Source organism: Oreochromis aureus, linkage group 12 (genome assembly GCF_013358895.1).
Source record: "Oreochromis aureus strain Israel breed Guangdong linkage group 12, ZZ_aureus, whole genome shotgun sequence".
NCBI classification, from domain to species: Eukaryota; Metazoa; Chordata; class Actinopteri; order Cichliformes; family Cichlidae; genus Oreochromis; species Oreochromis aureus.
In genome coordinates this window covers 39,465,134-39,484,333 of record NC_052953.1, presented here as the reverse complement: position 1 = coordinate 39,484,333, position 19,200 = coordinate 39,465,134, and the positions used below count along the sequence as shown (strand labels likewise).

General features: G+C 43.2%; 1 protein-coding gene across 1 annotated transcript in view; it reads right to left on the bottom strand.

Moving 5' to 3' along the window:
* cacna1ba (calcium channel, voltage-dependent, N type, alpha 1B subunit, a) overlaps nt 1-19,200 on the bottom strand; it is a 340,688-nt gene that overhangs the window by 76,932 nt on the left and 244,556 nt on the right. The window contains exon 46 of the mRNA XM_039620693.1: nt 14,155-14,395. Within this exon, the coding sequence (XP_039476627.1) occupies nt 14,155-14,395 (241 nt within the window). The remainder of the gene's footprint in view (nt 1-14,154; nt 14,396-19,200) is intronic.

Genomic DNA, 19,200 nt, shown 5'->3' with positions numbered 1-19,200 from the left:
AGCAACCATAGCAACGCATGTATTTTCTGAAAATCACAATTTTGCAACTGAAAACTTAAAGAGGCATAAAATTAAAACGGTAGAAGATCTGAAACAGCTGAATCACACAGGAATAGCCCAATAATCTGAGAACATTTTAAAGTTTGAATGGAGTTTCTAGGTGAAAGTATGACAAAGTAGTTAAGTTTCAAAACAAGCAAGTTTTAGCAGAATTGTGAAGTTTCCCATTCATTTCAATGGGACAAATTAAAGGAAAAAGTGTAATATTTTAAAAAGTATAACAGTAATAAACACCAAAAGTCATAGCACCCATCTCCAGATAGAGCAGAACAGTATAGAGTTTGAACGGAGAAAATCGCTGAAAACTGAGGGAGTAGATAAAGTCCAAAACGTACGGAAGCAACTTGAAAAGAAAAATAAAGAATAAAGAGAAACATCAATAGTGTGGAAGCCTTTTAGGCATCCACACATAATAAAGAAGAAAGAGAAACAGGATTCAATAGTGTGGAAGCCCTTTTAGGCATCCACACAATAAACCGAGGAATAGTAATATGTGTGCTCTTTGTCACAGGCACATAATTCAGAAAGTTAAAATTTCAGAAGAAATTTTATGTAAAGCCTATGCCGCTATTCAGTGTAGTTTGCCATTCATACAGCTACAGAGAGCAAAACTCAGAAGAGCACCCATTCTCCACCATGAACTATGGTAAAACAAACACCGCCACGCTCACAGATAACAGCTTACAGTTTGTGTAAAGATGAAGTTATCAGATAGCGCCGATTTGCAGACGCCAGCACACAGGTTCATGAGCAGAAGTCCCATTGTACCACGGCAGATCCGGCTAATGTTTGCATGAACACGCTTTGAAGCATTACGTTATGGACCACTTTTCACACATGGTTGGTGTACCTGAAACAGCCGGCTGTGTTTTCAACTCACAGCCCGACACACACCCAAAACAGCCGAGAGAGCACAGACTACGCCTCGAGAGGCGTGATTGCAGGTGCCGCCAGGTGGGTCCACCTCCCTGCAGCGGCACTGCAGACCACGCCCGCCACACACATCAAACACGAAATAAATATTTATGCACTTTGCATTCACTTTTTCCATCCATCCATCCTCATCCGCTTTATCCAAGTCGGGTCAAGGGGCAGCAGCCTAAGCAGAGAAGCCCAGACCTCCTCTCTCCCAGCCACCTCCTCCAGTTTCATCCGGGGAACACCATGGCTTTCCCAGGCCAGCCGAGAGATATAATCTCCAGCTGCCCTGGTCTGCCCCTGGGCCTCCCGTGGGACATGCCCGAACACTCACCCAGGAGGCGCCCAGGGGCATCCTTGTCAGATGCCCGAACCATTTCAACTGGCTCTTTTCGATGTGGAGGAGCAGCGCTCTACTCTGAGCCCTCTCCCGATGGCCGAACTTCTCACCCTATCTCTAAGGGAGAGGCCAGCCACCCTTCGGAGGAAGCTCATTTCGCCGCTGTACCCGCGATCTCGTTTTTCTCGGTCACTACCCACAGCTCAGTGGCCTATAGGTGAGGGTCGGGACGAGATCGACCGGTAAATTGAGAGCTTCGCTTACACTCAGCTCCCTTTCACCACGACGACCGTGCAGCGCCCGCATCACTGCAGCCGCAGCACCAACCGCCTGTCGATCTCCGCCCCTTCTCCCATCACCGCGAACAAGACCCCGAGATACTTGAACTCCTCCACTTGGGCAGGAACTCATCCCCGACCCGGAGTGGGCACTCCACCCTTTTCCGGCTGAGAACCATGGCCTCAGATTTGAGGTGTTGATCCTCATTCCCGCTGCTTCACACTCGCCGCGAACTGCTCCAGTGCGAGCTGAGGCCCCCACTGATGAAGCTATCAGAACCACATCATCCGCAAAAGCAGAGATGAGATTCTGAGGCCACCAAGTGAAAGCCCTCCGCCACTTGGCTGCGCTTTAGAAATCCTGTCCATAAAAATTATGAACAGAATCGGTGACAAGGGCAGCTCTGGCGGAGCCCATCACCCACCGGAAACAAGTCCCGACTTATTGCCGGCAATGCGAACTAAATCCTTGCAACGGTTGTGTATAGGATCGAATGGTCTGCAACAGTGGGCCAGACACCCCATACTCCCCGCAACACCTCCCACAGGACACCCCGAGGGACACGGTCGAATGCCTTCTCCAAGTCCACAAAACACATGTAGACTGGTTGGGCAAACTCCCATGCACCCTCAAGTATCCTTGAGAGGATAAAGAGCTGGTCCAGTGTTCCGCGACCAGGACTAAAAACCAAGATTGTTCCTCCTGTATCCGAGGTTCGACTAACGGACGAACTCTCCTTTCCAGCACCCTGGCATAGACTTTCCCAGGAGGCTGAGGAGTGTGATCCCCATAGTTGGAACACACCCACCGGTCTCCTTCTAAAGATGGGGACCACCACCGGTCTGCCAGTCCAGGGTACTGCCCCTGATCTCCACGCAACATTGTAGAGGCGTGTCAACCAGGACAGCCCTACAACGTCCAGAGCCTTCAGGAACTCGGGCGGACCTCAACACTAGGGCTCTGCCACCGAGGAGTTGTTTAACTGCCTCAGTGACCTCGACCCCAGAAATTGGCGGGTCATTCCCCTCATCCCCAGACTCTGCTTCCTCCTCGAAGACGTGTCAGTGGGATTAAGGAGGTCCTCGGTATTCTTCCACCGCCTGACAATTTTCTCAGTCGACGCCAGCAGCGCACCGCCAGCACTATACAGTGCAGGTAGAGCACCGCTTCCTCCTGAGACGCCTGACGGTTTGCCAGAATCTCTTCGAGGCAGTCCGAAAGTCTTTTTCCATGGCCTCCCGAACTCCTCCCACACCGAAGTTTTTGCTTCAGCCACTGCCTGAGCCGCATTCCGCTTGGCCTGTCGATACCTGTCAGCTGCCTCTGGAGTCCCACAGGCCAACCAAGCCCGATAGACTCTTCTTCAGCCTGGTGGCTCTTCACCTCTGGTGTCCACCATTTGGTTCGGGATTACCACCACGGCAGGCACCAACCACCTTGCGTCGCAGCTCAATGCAGCAGCTGGGCAATGGAGACGCTGAACATGGTCCATTCGACTCAATGTCCCCAGTCTCCCTCGGAATGTTGTTGAAGCTCGCCGAGGTGTGCGTTGAAGATCTCGCGGACTGGGGCCTTCTCAGACGCTCCCAGCACACCCTCACTCACGCCGCTTAGGTGCACCGGGTCTGTCCAGCCCTCCCCCGCCACCTGATCCAACTCACCACCAGGTGGTGATCAGTTGACAGCTCAGCCTCTCTTACCCGAAAGTGTCCAGAATATATGGTCGCAGGTCTGGTGATACGATTACAAAATCGATCATCGACTCAAGCGGCCTCAGAGCATCCTGGTGCCACGGCACTTATGGACACTTATGTTTGAACAAGGTGTTCGTTATGGCCAAACTGTGATTTGCACAGAAGTCCAATAACAAAACACCACTGGTTCAGATCAGGAGGCCGCTCTCCCAATCACCCTCCAGGTCTCGGCTGTCGCTACCCACGTGAGCATTGAAGTCTCCCAGTAGGACAACAGAGTTCCAGGTGGGGCACCTTCCAGCACCCCCAGGGACTCTAAGAAGGTTGGTACTGAACTGCCACCGGGCGATAAGCGCAGATGACAGTCAGGACCCGCTTCCCCGACCCTGAGGCGCAGGGAACAAACCCTCTCATCCACCGAAAAACCTCAACGCATCGGGCAGCAAGCCGGGATATTAGAATACCCACCCCAGCCCGCCGCCTCTCACCAGGGGCAACTCCAGACTGAGACAGAGTCCAGCCCTCTCCAGGAGACTAGTTCCAGAGCTCAAGCCATGAGGTGAGCCCGACTATATCTAGCCGGTACTTCTCAACCTCACGCACCAACTCAGGCTCTTCCCCACCAGAGAGGTGACATTCCATGTCCCTATTGCCAGTCTTGGCAGCCGGGATCGGTCCGCCAGGGCCTCCGCCCTGGCCGCCGCCCGACACATTGCACCCGACCCTCATGGCGCCTCCTGCGGGTGGTGGGCCTGCGGAGGATGGGCCCATGTCTCTCTTCGAGCTGTGCCCGCCGGGCCCCAGCGGACTAAGGCCCGCCACCAGACGCCGCTGGCACCTCCCCGGCCTGGCTCCAGGGCGGGCCCCGTAACCCTATCCCGGCAGGGTAAACTGTTCCTCGATGTTCTTTTCATACGGGTCTTCACTTTGTTTTTTGTTATTTTTACACAGTGTTCTGAATGATGAACAATGGTCTACAGCCAATCTTGTGTATTATTATACAAACTTTGGTTGTAAGATTCAGATAACTATTTAATAAAAGCTAAATATTTTATATGAGAGTAAGAAAGAAAGTATATCTTTGTGTCCACCTTTTCTGTTAATGCCCTACCTGGCCCCCTGGCAAAAGCTTTGCTAGATCCGCCCCTGCACAGTTACCAGCTGTCAGCTACACAAAAAGGAGCTTGTGTATATTTGTCTGTCAGAAACAGTTCATAACTTCCTTCAACTCATTCATGTCACCTAAGGGTAAACCTGTTTCTCCATCACCAGTTCAGCTCTGATGATTCAGTAAGGACATCTCCTGATTTCATCTTCATGCTCCAGCAAACATCAGCCGATACTAGAAATTAAAATCAAAAGAATCCCTAACAACAGCTGATCGCTTAAACGCGGTTGCTGTTGTTTAGCGCGATAAACAAACAAGAGAGAAAAGTCGATCATTGATCAGTTTCATGACTGAAGTTTCAACAGGCGAGAGAATGACAGGAGGCTGTCATAAAGTTCAACATCAGTAAACATCGGTAACTTAGCGCCGCACACAGCTGTATACAAACCTCAGTAGTGCTAGCTAGTAGCACGCAGCGCAGTTATTGTAAGCGATTGAAAAGTCAGCACAACGAAAATAAACTACACCTAAACTCGGGTTTATATCTGACCCAAATAGAGTGCAGGTCATAACTTCTTACCTGAAATTCAGTTCACCCTCACGCCCTGCCTTCGCTTTCCCTGATCCACGATTGACCTCCGCTAGCAAACACCTGACGATCGGGCGGTAGCCTCACCGCCTTGTATGTCTCGTCATGGCATGTCCTTTCTGTCACACACCGGTGGATAGCTGCCTCTGTTGTAGCTCCACCACCAAACAACTCAGTTATTTTTTCCACATCGACCAGCATCATCGCCCATATAAACGAAAAATAAGTCCAGCTAAGACACAGACCCTTGCCGAGCGATCGGGCGATTAAACAAATTTTAGCCACCTCACCATCAGCCAAGCCTGGGTGGTTGAGCCAAGGGTCGCCAGTCAGCCGCTAGTTAGCTGTTAGCGGCGCTAGCTAGCCAGCCAGTCGCTATCGGCAACACGTGAAGAGAACTGTTACAAACAAACTACACCTAAACTCGGGTTTATATCTGACCCAAATAGAGTGCAGGTCATAACTTACCTGAAATTCAGTTCACCTCACGCCCTGCCTTCGCTTTCCCTGATCCACGATTGACCTCCGCTAGCAAACACCGGACATCGGGCGGTAGCCTCACCGCCTTTGTATGTCTCGCTCGCTGGCATGTCCTTTCTGTCACACACCGGTGGATAGCTGCCCTCTGTTGTAGCTCCACCACCAAACAACTCAGTTATTTTTTCCACATCGACCAGCATCATCGGCCCATATAAACGAAAAATAAGTCCAGCTAAGACACAGACCCTTGCCGAGCGATCGGGCGATTAAACAAATTTTAGCCACCTCACCATCAGCCAAGCCTGGGTGGAGCCACGGTAAGGGGCGCGAAGCTAGGCTAAGCTAGCGGCGCTTAGTTAGTCGGCTATCAGCGCAACACTTAAGAGAATTGTCGCTAATATGGGATGTCTTGATAAAACGAGCAGATATTTGAAGTTCACACCCACATTCTCGCCTGAAAATATCTTAAAAGTGTATTTTGTGACCTAGAAACACGAATAAAAGACATATAAACGTAAGTGGTGTCCGCCATTGTTTGACTCGGTAGAGGCATGCTATGAATTGTGGGATATGTAGTTTTCACCAAGCATGGCACCCTTTAGGCCATACTACCCCGGTATACCACTAGAGAGAGCCAACACACCACAAATGAAGTCTGTTTCTATGGTGCCAAAAGCAGAATCTTTCAGGAGCCTAGAAATTGGCCTAAATTTGCACTTAAAATCTAAATATTTCAAAAACTATAAAAGTTATAAACACCAAAAGTCACACCATACTAGCCTCAGCTCCAGCCGCATAAAATGATGTAACATATAAAATTCTATTGTCAAAAACTGTTTGGCAGAGGAGCGCTGGGAAAATTTTCACTAAAAATATTAATATTTAAAACTATAATAGTCATAAACACCAAAAGTCATAGCACACATTCATTCCAGATCCAGCAAGAACATAAAATGAGGTAATATATATGAAGCTTTTTCTCAAAACCGAGTTGCCTGCTGAAAATGACTGAAAAGATGAAAAGCTGCAAAAATTGTATGGCGGTAAAGAAACTGAAAAATTATGCTGAAAACAAGTGAAAAAACAGAAACTTTTGCTGAAAAGAGGTGAAAAGGCAAAGATTCTGCTTCAAAGGGGTACAGAAGTTCAAATTTGTACTGAAAAGAGGAGAGGCGAAAAGGTTTCCTCTGAAATGAGCAGAAGATACTGAGATTTGTATTGATAAGAGGTGAAAGGCTGAAAATTCTGCTTAAAATAGGTGAATCAGCAGAATTTCTACTGAAAAGAGGTAAAGAAGTAGAACGTTGCACTGAAACAGGTGAATCAGCAGAATGTCTGCTAAAAAAGAGAGTTCTGTTGAAAACACCTGAAAAAGCTGGGATTTGTGCTGAAAAGGGGTGAAAACACTCACAATTCTGCTGAAACGGGGTGAAGAAGAGGTGTTGGGCTGTTGAGAAGAGTTAAATAAGTTGAACTGATATGTTTGAGTACAAATACTATGATTTGGCAATAATACTGCATTTTAGCACAACTACTGAGATTTGACTGAAATACTATGATTTAGAAGAAATATTATGACTTTGTACAAATACAATGTTTTGGCACAAATACTATGATTTGGTTCGAATGCTATGATTTGAAACAAATAATATGATCAGGCAGAAATACTATTTAGTAGAAATACTATGATTTACCAGAAGTACTATGTTTCTGCAAAAATACTATGATTTTGCAGAAATACTATGCATTAGTAGTAAAACCATAACATCACAGATATATGATGATTTTGCAGACATTCTGGTTTTACAGAAATACTATAATTTGGCAGAAATACTATGTTTTAGCACAAATACAATGATTTGCTATAAATACTATGATTTGGCACATATACTATATTCAGCAGATATACTATAACAAAACAGAAAGTCTACGACTTAGTAGTAATACTATAACATAATAGATATACTATGATTTTGCAGACAGTCTATGTTTTTGCACAACTAGCACAATATGGCAGAAATACTATGATTTGGCACAAGTACTATGATTTAGTACAAATACTCTTATTGGCAGAAATACTATGCCTTAGTAGTAGTACAATAACATAACACATGTACTGTGATTTAGCAGACATAGTATGTTTTTGCACAAATACTACGATTTTGCTCAAATACTCCGAAATTACAGTGATACTCTGATTTTGAAGGAATACTACAATTTGGCAGAAATACTATGTTTGGGCACAAATACTATGATTTGCTATAAATACTATGATTTGGCACAAATACTATGATTTAGCAGAAATACTATGTTTTAACATAAATAATATCTTTTCACAGAAATTTCTGCTAAAAGGTACTATTTCTGCTTTTTAGCAGAAATACTGTAATTTTGCATAAATACTATGATTTGGGATAAATACTATGATTTGGCAGCAAATATACTATAACATAACAGACATTCCTCCACTTAGTAGTAATACTATAACATGAAATAAATATTATGGTTTTGCCCCAAAACCATGATTTGGCACAAACACCATGATTTTTCAAAAATACTATGATTTAGCAGAAATACTATGATTGAGCAGAAGTACTAAGATGTAGTAGAAGTACTTTGATTTAGCACAAATACTATTATGGAGGAGTAATACTTTAACATGGGAGAGATATTGATACACACACACACATACACAGAGAGCAAAGTGTACAGGGGCTGTTAAGAGTCTGGGCTTGGTATATCTAGGTCAGCTAAATTGGCTGCACCTGCTGTAATCAGCACTTACACACACAGACACAGAGACAGCTATGAGTTTTCTGCAGTGTATTTCTCACATTCAGGATTCCCCTCGAACAAATGGCCATAATTTCCTAACCGTAGTAGCTAGAACAGTCATTCTGACACCGTTTTGTTCAGAAGAGATGGGGAAATCTTCAGGTCTTCATAATTCAGAGATAAAATATAAATTATTGAAGATATATGACTTGTAATACACTGTAACTGAGTAGAGGCAAAGCAAAACTGCCTTGACCTGCCCTCAAACAACGTTTTGTAACTCTAAATCTATATGGAGCATCAAAATCATTCTTTCACTGTAAGAAACAGCAGGCTTTGGTGAACAGTCATGGAAATTTTCAGGGCTCTGTTGCAATCCATCAAAAAGATATGACGAGAGAAAAAAGTGTCTCATTTCCAGAGTTTGAAATCTGAAGAGATCTGAGCGAGGGACAAATTTCCTACTCTCAAACATATGCAATTCATGGCCAAACGGTAATAGGTGAGAAAAAAATTCTTGAATTGTGAGCATCAGGACTGTCTGAAGATATATTGGCACAAGCCTCATGTCTCAACTCTGTTTTGTTAAGGAGATATGACGATTTGAAAATGCCTCTCATTAGAGAATTCCAGCGGTGATTTTGAACAAGCTCTCCATTGACTTTCTATGGAGAGTTTTGAGACTTTTGTGTTGGTCTGAGGAGATTTGCCAAAATTCTATAAATCCCACAACAATGATAGTGACATTTTCTGAAAGCCAGCAAAAATACCTACATTTTGATGTATAATTTGTGGGAGTTGAGTGGAAATTGAGCGAGTAGCAAGAAGTTGTTCGGACATGAAGAGAAAATTCAGAATGGACGAGTGTACACTCTGAGTTAATTGCATAGCAACCATAACAACGCATGTATTTTCTGAAAAATCACAATTTTGCAACTGAAAATTTAAAGAGGGATAAGATTAAAATGGTAGAAGATCTGAAAAAGCTGAATCACTCAGGAATAGTCCAATAATTTGAGAACATTTTAAAGTTTGAATGGAGTTCCTAGGTGAAAGTATAAGAAAGTAGTTAAGTTTCAAAAACAGGCAAGTTTTAGCAGAATTGTGGAAGTTTTCTATTCATTTCAATGGGACAAATTAAAGGAAAAAGTGTAATATTTTAAAAGTATAACAGTAATAAACACCAAAAGTCATAGCTGCAATAAGCAGAAAGAGCAGAACAGTGTAGAGTTTGAGCGGAGAAAATCGGACAAAAACTGCGGAAGTAGTTCAGTGCTGAAAAAAACGACGGAAGCAACTTGAAGATGAAGAAAAGATAAAGAATAAAGAGAAACAGGAACTCAATAGTGTGGAAGCCCTTGAGGGCATCCACACAATAAAGAATAAAGAGAAACAGGAACTCAATAGTGTGGAAGCCCTTTGAGGGCATCCACACAATAATAATAAAGAATAAAGAGAAACAGGAACTCAATAGTGTGGAAGCCCTTTTAGGGCATCCACACAATAAAGAGAAACAGGAACTCAATAGTGTGGAAGCCCTTTAGGGCATCCACACAATAATAAAGAACTAGAAAAATTTGCATTTCCTGCGAAAATGCTGTGTGGATGCCTTATTGCTGAAGCTGTCAGCTCAAAAACTGAAAAAGATGAAAAGTTGCAAAAAGTTGTATGGTGGTGAAAAAAACAAAAATTGCCCTGAGCAGGATTCAAACCTGGCCCTCCTGGTCTCAAAGCAGCCGCTCATCTCACTGAGCCAAACTCATTCTCACAAAGAAGAGGTGGAGAGACTGACAAATTTGTTGAAATGAGCAGAAGCTGCTCAGAATTGTGCTGATAAGAGGTGAAAAGGCTGAAAATTTTGCAGAAAAGAGGGAAAGAAGCAGAACGTTGCGCTGAAAAGAGGTGAATGAGCAGAATTTCTGCTGAAAAGAGGCACAAGGTTCTGTATGTAGAAAAAGAAACACTGTTGAACCATGTGTGAAATAAAGAAATGAAATGAAAGAACAACCTGGTTCTGCTCAAATTCACCAATCAGAGGTACTGCCTCTGTCTGCTTCATCAGGCTGTGTACTTGTTTCTGCCATGGAGCGTTAACAAGAATCTGAGGTCCATATTAGAAAAGCTGCTAAAATCATAAAACTTTGCAGAATTGTAATAAATTAGCAATATAAATTACAGGTCTGTGATAGTGTCTAAATTTGTAGTGAAAAAAAAAACATGTGGACCAAGGTGGGATTGAACCCACGACCTTTGAGCTGCAGAGCCGTGTCATTACCAATTGCGCCACCTGGAAAGGGGGCGGGTGCCTGAAAACCAGATTGATAACCAGTCAGAAATAGATCGCGGTGAGAGGTGAAAAACGCCGTTTTTTGGAGTTACAAAACGTCGTGTAACTCAAAAACTAGGAGGGCTAGCAGCATAATTCTTGTACTGGGTGAATCAGCGGACTTTGGTGTACTTTGACTGCGATTTTCATTGCTCTTTGTACCTCCATCGCGGAGATATGACGAGAGAAGAAACGGGTTCATTTTCGGCGTTTGAAAACTGAGAGGAGGACAGATTTCCACCCCTCAAACAAACGTAATTCATTGCTCAACGGTAAGATAATTGTAAAAACTGCTTCCACTGTGAGTGTCAGCAGTGTCTGAAGATATATTGGCACAAGCCTCATGTCCTAACTTTGCTTTGTTAAAGAGATATGACGATTTGAAAATGCTTCTCATTAGAGAGTCCCAGCGCTGATTTTGAACAGACTCTCCATTGACTTTCTATGGAGAGTTTTCAGACTTTGTGTTGCTCTGAGGCGATTTGATAAAAATCTGTAACTTCCACAACAGTGATACTGACATTTTCTGAAAGCCAGCAAAAATACCTATGTTTTGATGTATAATTTGTGGGGGTTGAGTGGAAATTGAGCGAGTAGCAAGAAGTTGTTCAGACATGAAGAGAAAATTCAGAACAGACCTGCGCTCACTCTGAGTTAATTGCATAGCAACCATAGCAACGCATGTATTTTCTGAAAAATCACAATTTTGCAACTGAAAACTTAAAGAGAGATAAGATTAAAACGGTAGAAGATCTGAAAAAGCTGTATCAGACAGGAATAGCCCAATAATCTGAGAACATTTTAAAGTTTGAATGGAGTTTCTAGGTGAAAGTATGACAAAGTAGTTAAGTTTCAAAAACAAGCAAGTTTTAGCAGAATTGTGGAAGTTTTCCATTCATTTCAATGGGACAAATTAAAGGAAAAAAGTGTAATATTTTAAAAAGTATAATAGTAATAAACACCAAAAGTCATAGCAGTCATTAGCAGAAAGAGCAGAACAGTTTAGAGTTTGAACGGTGAAAATCGGCTGAAAACTGAGGGAGTAGTTAAACGGCGAAATACGGAGCAACTAGAAGAATAAAGTATAAAGAATAAAGAGAAACAGGAACTCAATAGTGTGGAAGCCCTTTGAGGGCATCCACACAATAAAGAATAAAGAGAAACAGGAAAACAATAGTGTGGATGCCTTTGAAGGCATCCACACAATAATAAAGAATAAAGAGAAACAGGAACTCAATAGTGTGGAAGCCCTTTTAGGGCATCCACACAATAAAGAGAAACAGGAACTCAATAGTGTGGAAGCCCTTTTAGGGCATCCACACAATAAAGAATAAAGAGAAACAGGAACTCAATAGTGTGGAAGCCCTTTTAGGGCATCCACACAATCATCATCTCTGCCTCCTCCGACGACCTGTTTGCTGCTGCCTGACGCTGAAAGGCAGTGGGGAGAGGGGACACTTGGGTAGTGCATATAATGTATTTTCTGGATACACTGTGCTTTTTCAGCGTTCCAGAGGTTGATGTCTCCGTGTCAGAGCACTGGCTATGAATTTCTGATGGATCAGGCCTTAACTTGATGAAAAAGTTATCAATCGTTCTTTTATCTTTTCTCATCACCCACAGCTACATCCACTGTCAGGTCTAGGCTACTCACTAGGGCTGGGTGTCGTCACTGATTTTTATAATCCATTCGATTCCGATTCAGAAGGTCCCATTTCCCGATTCGATTCAGTTTTGACTCAGACAGTCAGAATTATTACAATTCTTATAATTTATCAGTACTGACACTTGTAAGACTTCAGAGGTGTAAGTATCACAGCAGATGCATTTGTGTCAAAGTAACTGAGGATAAAACACAGAAATGCATGAAGGAGATTTTCCTGGCCTGGCTTTTTATAGCCTCCCATCCTACTTTGGAATGCTCTGTGAACTACAGGTATACTTGTAGTCTGAGAGGAAAAGGCAGATAGCGGCAGCCTTAAAAATATTCTGCAGTAGATCAAAAACTGAAGAAACCCAATGGTTTTATTAGAAACAGAGCCAAGTGTTTTGCAATTTGGCATAATTTTAAAAAGTTTACATTTCTTCGCTATTAAATAGCTGAAATTAGGCTTTCTTGTCGGAGGTCATTTTTGGAAAAAAAACAACAACACCGTCCAACAGCACTGTACATAACTTGAATGAATAATGCAGAAAACAGAGATTTGAGATAGAAAACAGTTCTTGAAGTACATTGAGAGAGAGCACTGTGCAGCGTGTGATTTTATCGTGGTAGAAGCAAAACAGCAAAAGTAAGAGGCAATTCATGATGATGTTTATAAAATGTGAAGCATAGTTTTGATCACAGGTAGCATCAGAATCAGTAAGTTGTCAGCTTTTAGCATCGATGGCCTTGTCCATGTACTTGCCGTCTCACTGATGCATCGGGTCCGCGCTCTCTGTTTACGTCTTTGTGTGGAATCCGTTTCCTGTTCTCATTTACTGTTTTAGCTGTTTGGTGGTTGTCGAAATAGTTTTGTGAGGTTTAACCTGAGATTCTGGCATTTCTGGCAAACGACATTTATATTTAAAAGTTGATTCAGGATTTAATGAATCGATATTGCTTTATTCAAGCTTCTCACTTCTCTCTATCTGCCTGCACGTTCAAACGTACAGGAATATCTGAACCACGGCCAATCAGAGAGGTCCCGCCCCTGACTATCTCTGGTTTAGACCTTGATATGGGCATAATATGTGTCTGTTGTTGACCACACAGAGCTCATTGGGTGAGCTTCACTTAGGCGATGTTAACAGAAAACATTGTGATTCCACTGACATGCAGATACCCAGTGCTATTAGACTATGAAAGTCTGGATATCTGGAATACATGTCATTTTCTGCTTCTACGTTCTATTTTTGACCAAGACATCTGTCACGTTTAACTTGCATGTTAAACAAACAAGACTGCCTTCTTTCATCTGTGCAATACTATCAAAATAAGGAACACATTTTAGTAATGCTGAAAAACTAGGATGTGAGGGAGACTATATGTCTTCCATTTAAGCTTCACTTTATTGGCTCACTAAAGTCATTATCATTTATCTTAAAGACCCATCCTAAAAAATCTCCCCAAATACTTTTGCTCTCAGACTGCAGGTATACCTGTAGTGCAGAGCATTCCAAAGTTGAAAGGGAGGAGGAGTCTTCATCTTGGACACTAAGATTGCTGGGGATCACAATCCACTGTGCACTGCTCGTCCAGAGCCTTTGTTTCGCCGTTTTTTTTATTCTCCTACTGCACTAGAGGTTTTTTCTGGTTAAAAGGGACTTCTGCAACCCCATTGTCACTAAGTGCTTGTTCTTAGTGAGTGGCTGGGGTTCTCTTGCTAATATTGCAGATCATGTGTCCTATAATATAAAGCCCCTTAAAGGAAATCATTGTTGTGAGTTGGTACCATATAAATGAATTGCAACTGAACTAAAAACAATCACATAAAATTATAGGATAGCATGATGGAACAGTCCAATACTAAGTGGGACTAGATTACAGTGAATGTCTTTGTACACTTTTGATAGTGTTTGTGTATAAATTCTGACTGACTTTACCAGCAGAACCGGGAGGTTGACCTGCCAAAGGTGCATCTAAAGACCTCTGTCTGTTCTCTCTGTCTCTGTCTCTATCTCTGTCTCGGTCTCTACGGTGGTGGCAGCGACGGTGATGGTGATGGTGGTGGGGTCTCTCCTGGCTTGGTTTTTCCAGGGTGTAGTCCCTTAAGTTGACCTCTTGGGGCCGCTGTGGGGTCACAGTTGAGGCTGAGCGCTTCATAGGGCTGGCATCAGGGACAGACTGAAGGAGGAGGAAGAAGGATATAGAAAGCCAGTCAGTAATACATTTGAGAGTTGTTACGTTAAGCTGGGGGAAAAAACAACTGCATCTAATTATTTTTTCCACAAAGTAATTGCCCACTGCTTAATCTGATGACAAAAATACATTACAGCAGAAATGTAATCATTTGTGTTGCGTTTTAGAATAAATGACTGTTGTGTCATATGGGACAACAAAGGGAGTGAAAACCTTTTACATTTAGCTAAAGAATGAATCAGTAGTAGGAGCACTGGGCCAATCTGCCCATACAACTCTGACTTAGTAAGTAGTAAATAAGTATTAAAGGCAAAGGACCAGGTGTTTCCCTCATACCAGTAGGAGCTAATTCATTCAGCTGATTAACCCATTTTAAGATAGGATTTGTTTCAGGTTTTATAACTTTCTGTAGACTTTTCACCTATTTGGAACCAAACTAGAATAATCTGTAACAGAAAATTTATAAAAATGTCGAAATGAATAGTGAAGGGTGAATAAGACTTTTTAAGAAACATCTTCAATTCCAGAAAAAAAAACCTCTGTATTTAGCAATAGCTAAAAAAAAAGAAAAAAAAAAAGGACTGATTTTCAGAGGTTGGAAGTACACTAATGTGTACCATTAGTAACAAAGTACACGGTAGTGTACTTTGTTACTGTACTTAAGTACAGATACCTAAAATTACCTAAAATTTCTACTTAAGTATTTGTTTTTCTGAATACTTTTTTGCTTTTACTGCCTACATTTTTAAACAAATATCTTTACTTTCTACTCCTTACATTTTAAAACCAGGCTCGTTATTTTTGCTTTAACACATTTGAGGGGAATTATTATTTCATCACCGAGAGTCCTCAAACATCAAACTAATTTGAACCTAAACAGTAACAAATGAATTGCAGTCCTGTTCGTTTATTAATTACCAGGGGATGTCGCATTAAAAGAGATGACATGTGCCAAAGTCAGAGGTTAAAAGTGTGACAGTGGTTTTTTTTTTTTGCTTGTTTGTTTTTTGACACAACACTGGGAATGACTGGAGGTGTACTTAAGTTGTGGTATTTCAGCGTGGTGTGTCAGGTAATTTTAAATGAAATGTTTCTATCAGCTCAACAAATATCAGCAAACACAGAAACTCTTTGTGTGCATAGTGTGTAGCTAGCTAAAGGTCCAGCTGCTGTTTTTCACATGAAGAGATGGAGCTAAGTTCAGTCAGAGATGGAGAAAGATAAGAAAGACAGGACAGGAGAGGAGAGGAAGAAGAGAGGTTATAATGTATTTAAAGGTAAGGATTGCTCAGTGGTATTTGATAAACTAGAAAAGTAAAGCTTATATGTATGTCCTCATGTGACATTATGTTTTTTCATATTGTGAAACATGCTGCAAATCAAAGTACTAAATGAGGACTACATGTGTTTATTAATTATTAACTATGCCAGGAGGTGCCCAGGAAGCATCACTGTCAGATACTCAAACCACCCATATTGACTCATTTCGATGCGGAGGAACAGCGGCTCTACTCTGAGCCCTTCCTAGATGGCAGAACACCTCACCCTATCTCTAGAAGAGAGGCCAGCCACCCTTTGCAGAAAGCTTATTTCCGCCGCTTGTATGTGCAATCTAATTCTTTCAGTCACTACCCACAGCTCGTGACTGCACCGTGTATCCTGCAGGTAGATCACAGGTAGATCGTGGGGTGGATGAGGTTCGCCCTGAGTTCCTGAAGGCTCTTGATGTTGCAGGGCTGTCTTGGTTGACACGTCTTTATCAGGGGCGGTACCATCCATCCATTCGCTTCTGCTTATCCTTTTCAGGGTCGGGGGGGTGCTGGAGCCTATCCCAGCTGTCATAGGGCAAGAGGCGGGGGTACACCCTGGACAGGTCGTCAGTCTGTTGCAGGGCTAACACACAGAGACAGACAACCATTTGCACTCACATTCACTCCCGCTTTCATACCTATGGGCAATTTAGATTCATCAATTAACCTATCCCCTACACTGCATGTCTTTGGACTGTGGGAGGAAGCCGGAGTAACCAGAGGGAACCCACACAAACACGGGGAGAACATATAAACTCCACACAAAAAGACCCCAGCCTGATGGTGGAACTGAACTCAGGACCTCCTCGCTGTGCAGCAACAGTGCTAACCACAGTGCCACCGTGCTGCCGCTGGTAACCTCTAGATTCTTTAAGAAGGGGGACCGCAGGCTGTGCTCCAACTGTATGGGGATAAAACTTCTCCCTCCCTGGGAGAGTCTGTTCCAGGGTGGGAGAATCCATCCGTTAGTCGAACCTCGGATACAGAAGGAACAATGTTGTTTTCATCCTGGTCGTGGAACAATGGACCAGCTCTTTACCCTCTCAAGGGTAAATGAGAGTTTGGCCAACTAGTCTACAGGTGTTTTGTGGACTTGGAGAAGGCATTCAACCCTGTCCTTCGTGTCCTGTGGGAGGTGCTTCGGGAGTATGCAGTGTCTGGCCTGTTGCTACAAGCTCTTTGATCCTTATATGATCACAGGTAGCTCATGGGGTGGCTGGGTTCACCCTGAGTTCCGGAAGGCTCTGGATGTTGTAGGGCTGTCTGAATGCTCAAAAACACCTCCCGCACCTGAGTTTTTGCTTCAGCCACTGCCCAAGCTGCGTTCTGCTTGGTCTGTGGGTACCTATTGGCTGCCTCAGAATGTCCCATAGGCTAACCAAGCTCAATAGAACTTCTTCTTCAGCCTTCACCTCCGGTGTCTGCCATCTAGTTCCAGGGTTACCAGCACGACAGGCGCCAACCACCTTGTGGACGCAGATCAGTGCAGCAGCTTCAGCAATGGAGGTCCATTAGGACTCAATGTCCACAGTCTCCCTGTGAATGCTGTCAAACTTCAGTTGTAGGTGGGAGGCCTCTGGCAGGCGTTCTCAGTGCACCCTCACTAAACTTTTAGTCACACCAGGTCTGTCCAGCATCTGCCCCTGCCACATGATCCATGTGGTGATGAGTTGACAGCTCAGCACCTCTCTATACCTAAGTTTTCAGAACATATGGTCACAGATCTGATGATATGATTACAAAATCAATCATCGCCCTGTGGCCTAGAGTGTCTTGGTGCCACGTGCAAACTGTGGTTTGCACAAAAGTCCAGTAACAAAACATTGCTCGAGTTCAGATCCGATAGGCCATTTCTCCAAATCATCCCGCTTGAGGTCTAACTGTCGTTGTCCACATGAGTGTTGAAGTATCCCAGTAGGAAGTGAGGTGGACTCCAAGAAGGCTGGGTACTCTGAACGGTCGTTCGGTGCATAAGCGCAGATGTCAGTCAGGACCCATTCCCCAACCCAAAGGCGCAGGGAACAAACCCTCTCGTCCATAGGGAAAAACCCGTACAAACTTACTGATGTTTAACGTACAGGCAGAAAGCCTGAGGAAGGTGTCCTGTGCTTTTCACTAAGGGCAACTCCAGACTGCGACAGAGTCCAGCCCCTCTCCAGGAGACTGGTTCCAGGCTTTCCAAGCTGTGCATTGAGGTGAGTCCAACTACAGGGTTCATACACCTTTTTCAGGATCAAATTCAAGCACTTTTTAAGCACTTTCAAGGTCCATGTTCAAGCTTTTCCAGCACATTTCCACTGTCATAATTTACATATTTATACAAAAACGTACATACTCATAATGATTTCACTTTTATTTTTTAATCGCACGAAAAAGACTGTATTATGCCATATGTCACTTGACAAACAACTTCAGAGTAAAAATTAGAAATAACAGAATTTGTCTTTCAGGTAGGCATTGAATTAAAGTATTGTGGAAATCATACAAAGAGTTAATGCAATAACAACTCGAAATAGTGCAAAAATAGATGGTGGAACTCTGGTAGGGGGAAAACTGCATTATAAGCATATATACATACATATGTAGTGGATACATGTGATACTTCTGCCTGGCTGCAGCTGCAGAGAGCAGTAGTTCCTTTGTGTAGGCTACATTGCGCAAACCTCCAACATGGTTTACATGGTCAATAATGACCCGCTGAGCAATCAGTGAATGCTCTTTAAGGTTCTCAACCATCACCTCCTTGTTAACAGAAAAACCTCTCTGAATAGAGGCTTGACCATGTGAGAGAACCAAGACAAGTTTTACTACCTTCCACAGGTGGTGAAAGTCTGGTTTGTTGGATAAATGTTCATCGTAAAATTCATCCAATCTTCCACTTAGTGGGCTGAAGTTCCTGAAAGAATCTGATGCCGAAATCATGCTGTTGTCATAAAAATGGCTCCCTCAGAATTTTATCACAACATTTTTCTTCGATGCACCCAGCTTCCACAAGGATTCGTAGAATTGTGGTGAGTTTTCGGACACTTAACTCTTTGCTCTTGAGGAACACCCTTGGATCCCAAACCGACAGGCTTCTTACAAGAGGATATTTAAGGGGTGCCCGTTCAAAGAGCTTGGTGACCATCTTCAACAAAAACACCTTACAGTTCTGCCTAAACTCGAGCCTCAGCTTCTCAGCTCCTGGGTTGTTCTTTATGTGTTCTTGTAGGGCTCGCTCTGTGACAAATCCAACTCTCAGTTTGGTGACATCCATGTGGTTGACCAGATCAGCATAGTCAACTTGAAGAAGCTTTACTGGGGTAGCTGCATTCTTCATGACACTGGGGTTGATAAACTTCTCCATTAAACTCCTCAGGATATTTGTGAGATCACTGCACATAAATGGAAGCATGGGTTTGTCAGTCTGGTATAACACTAAAAATGGCGTGATTTCCCTAGCTACCATTATAAAGAAGTTGAGCTTTGCTGGGAAGAATT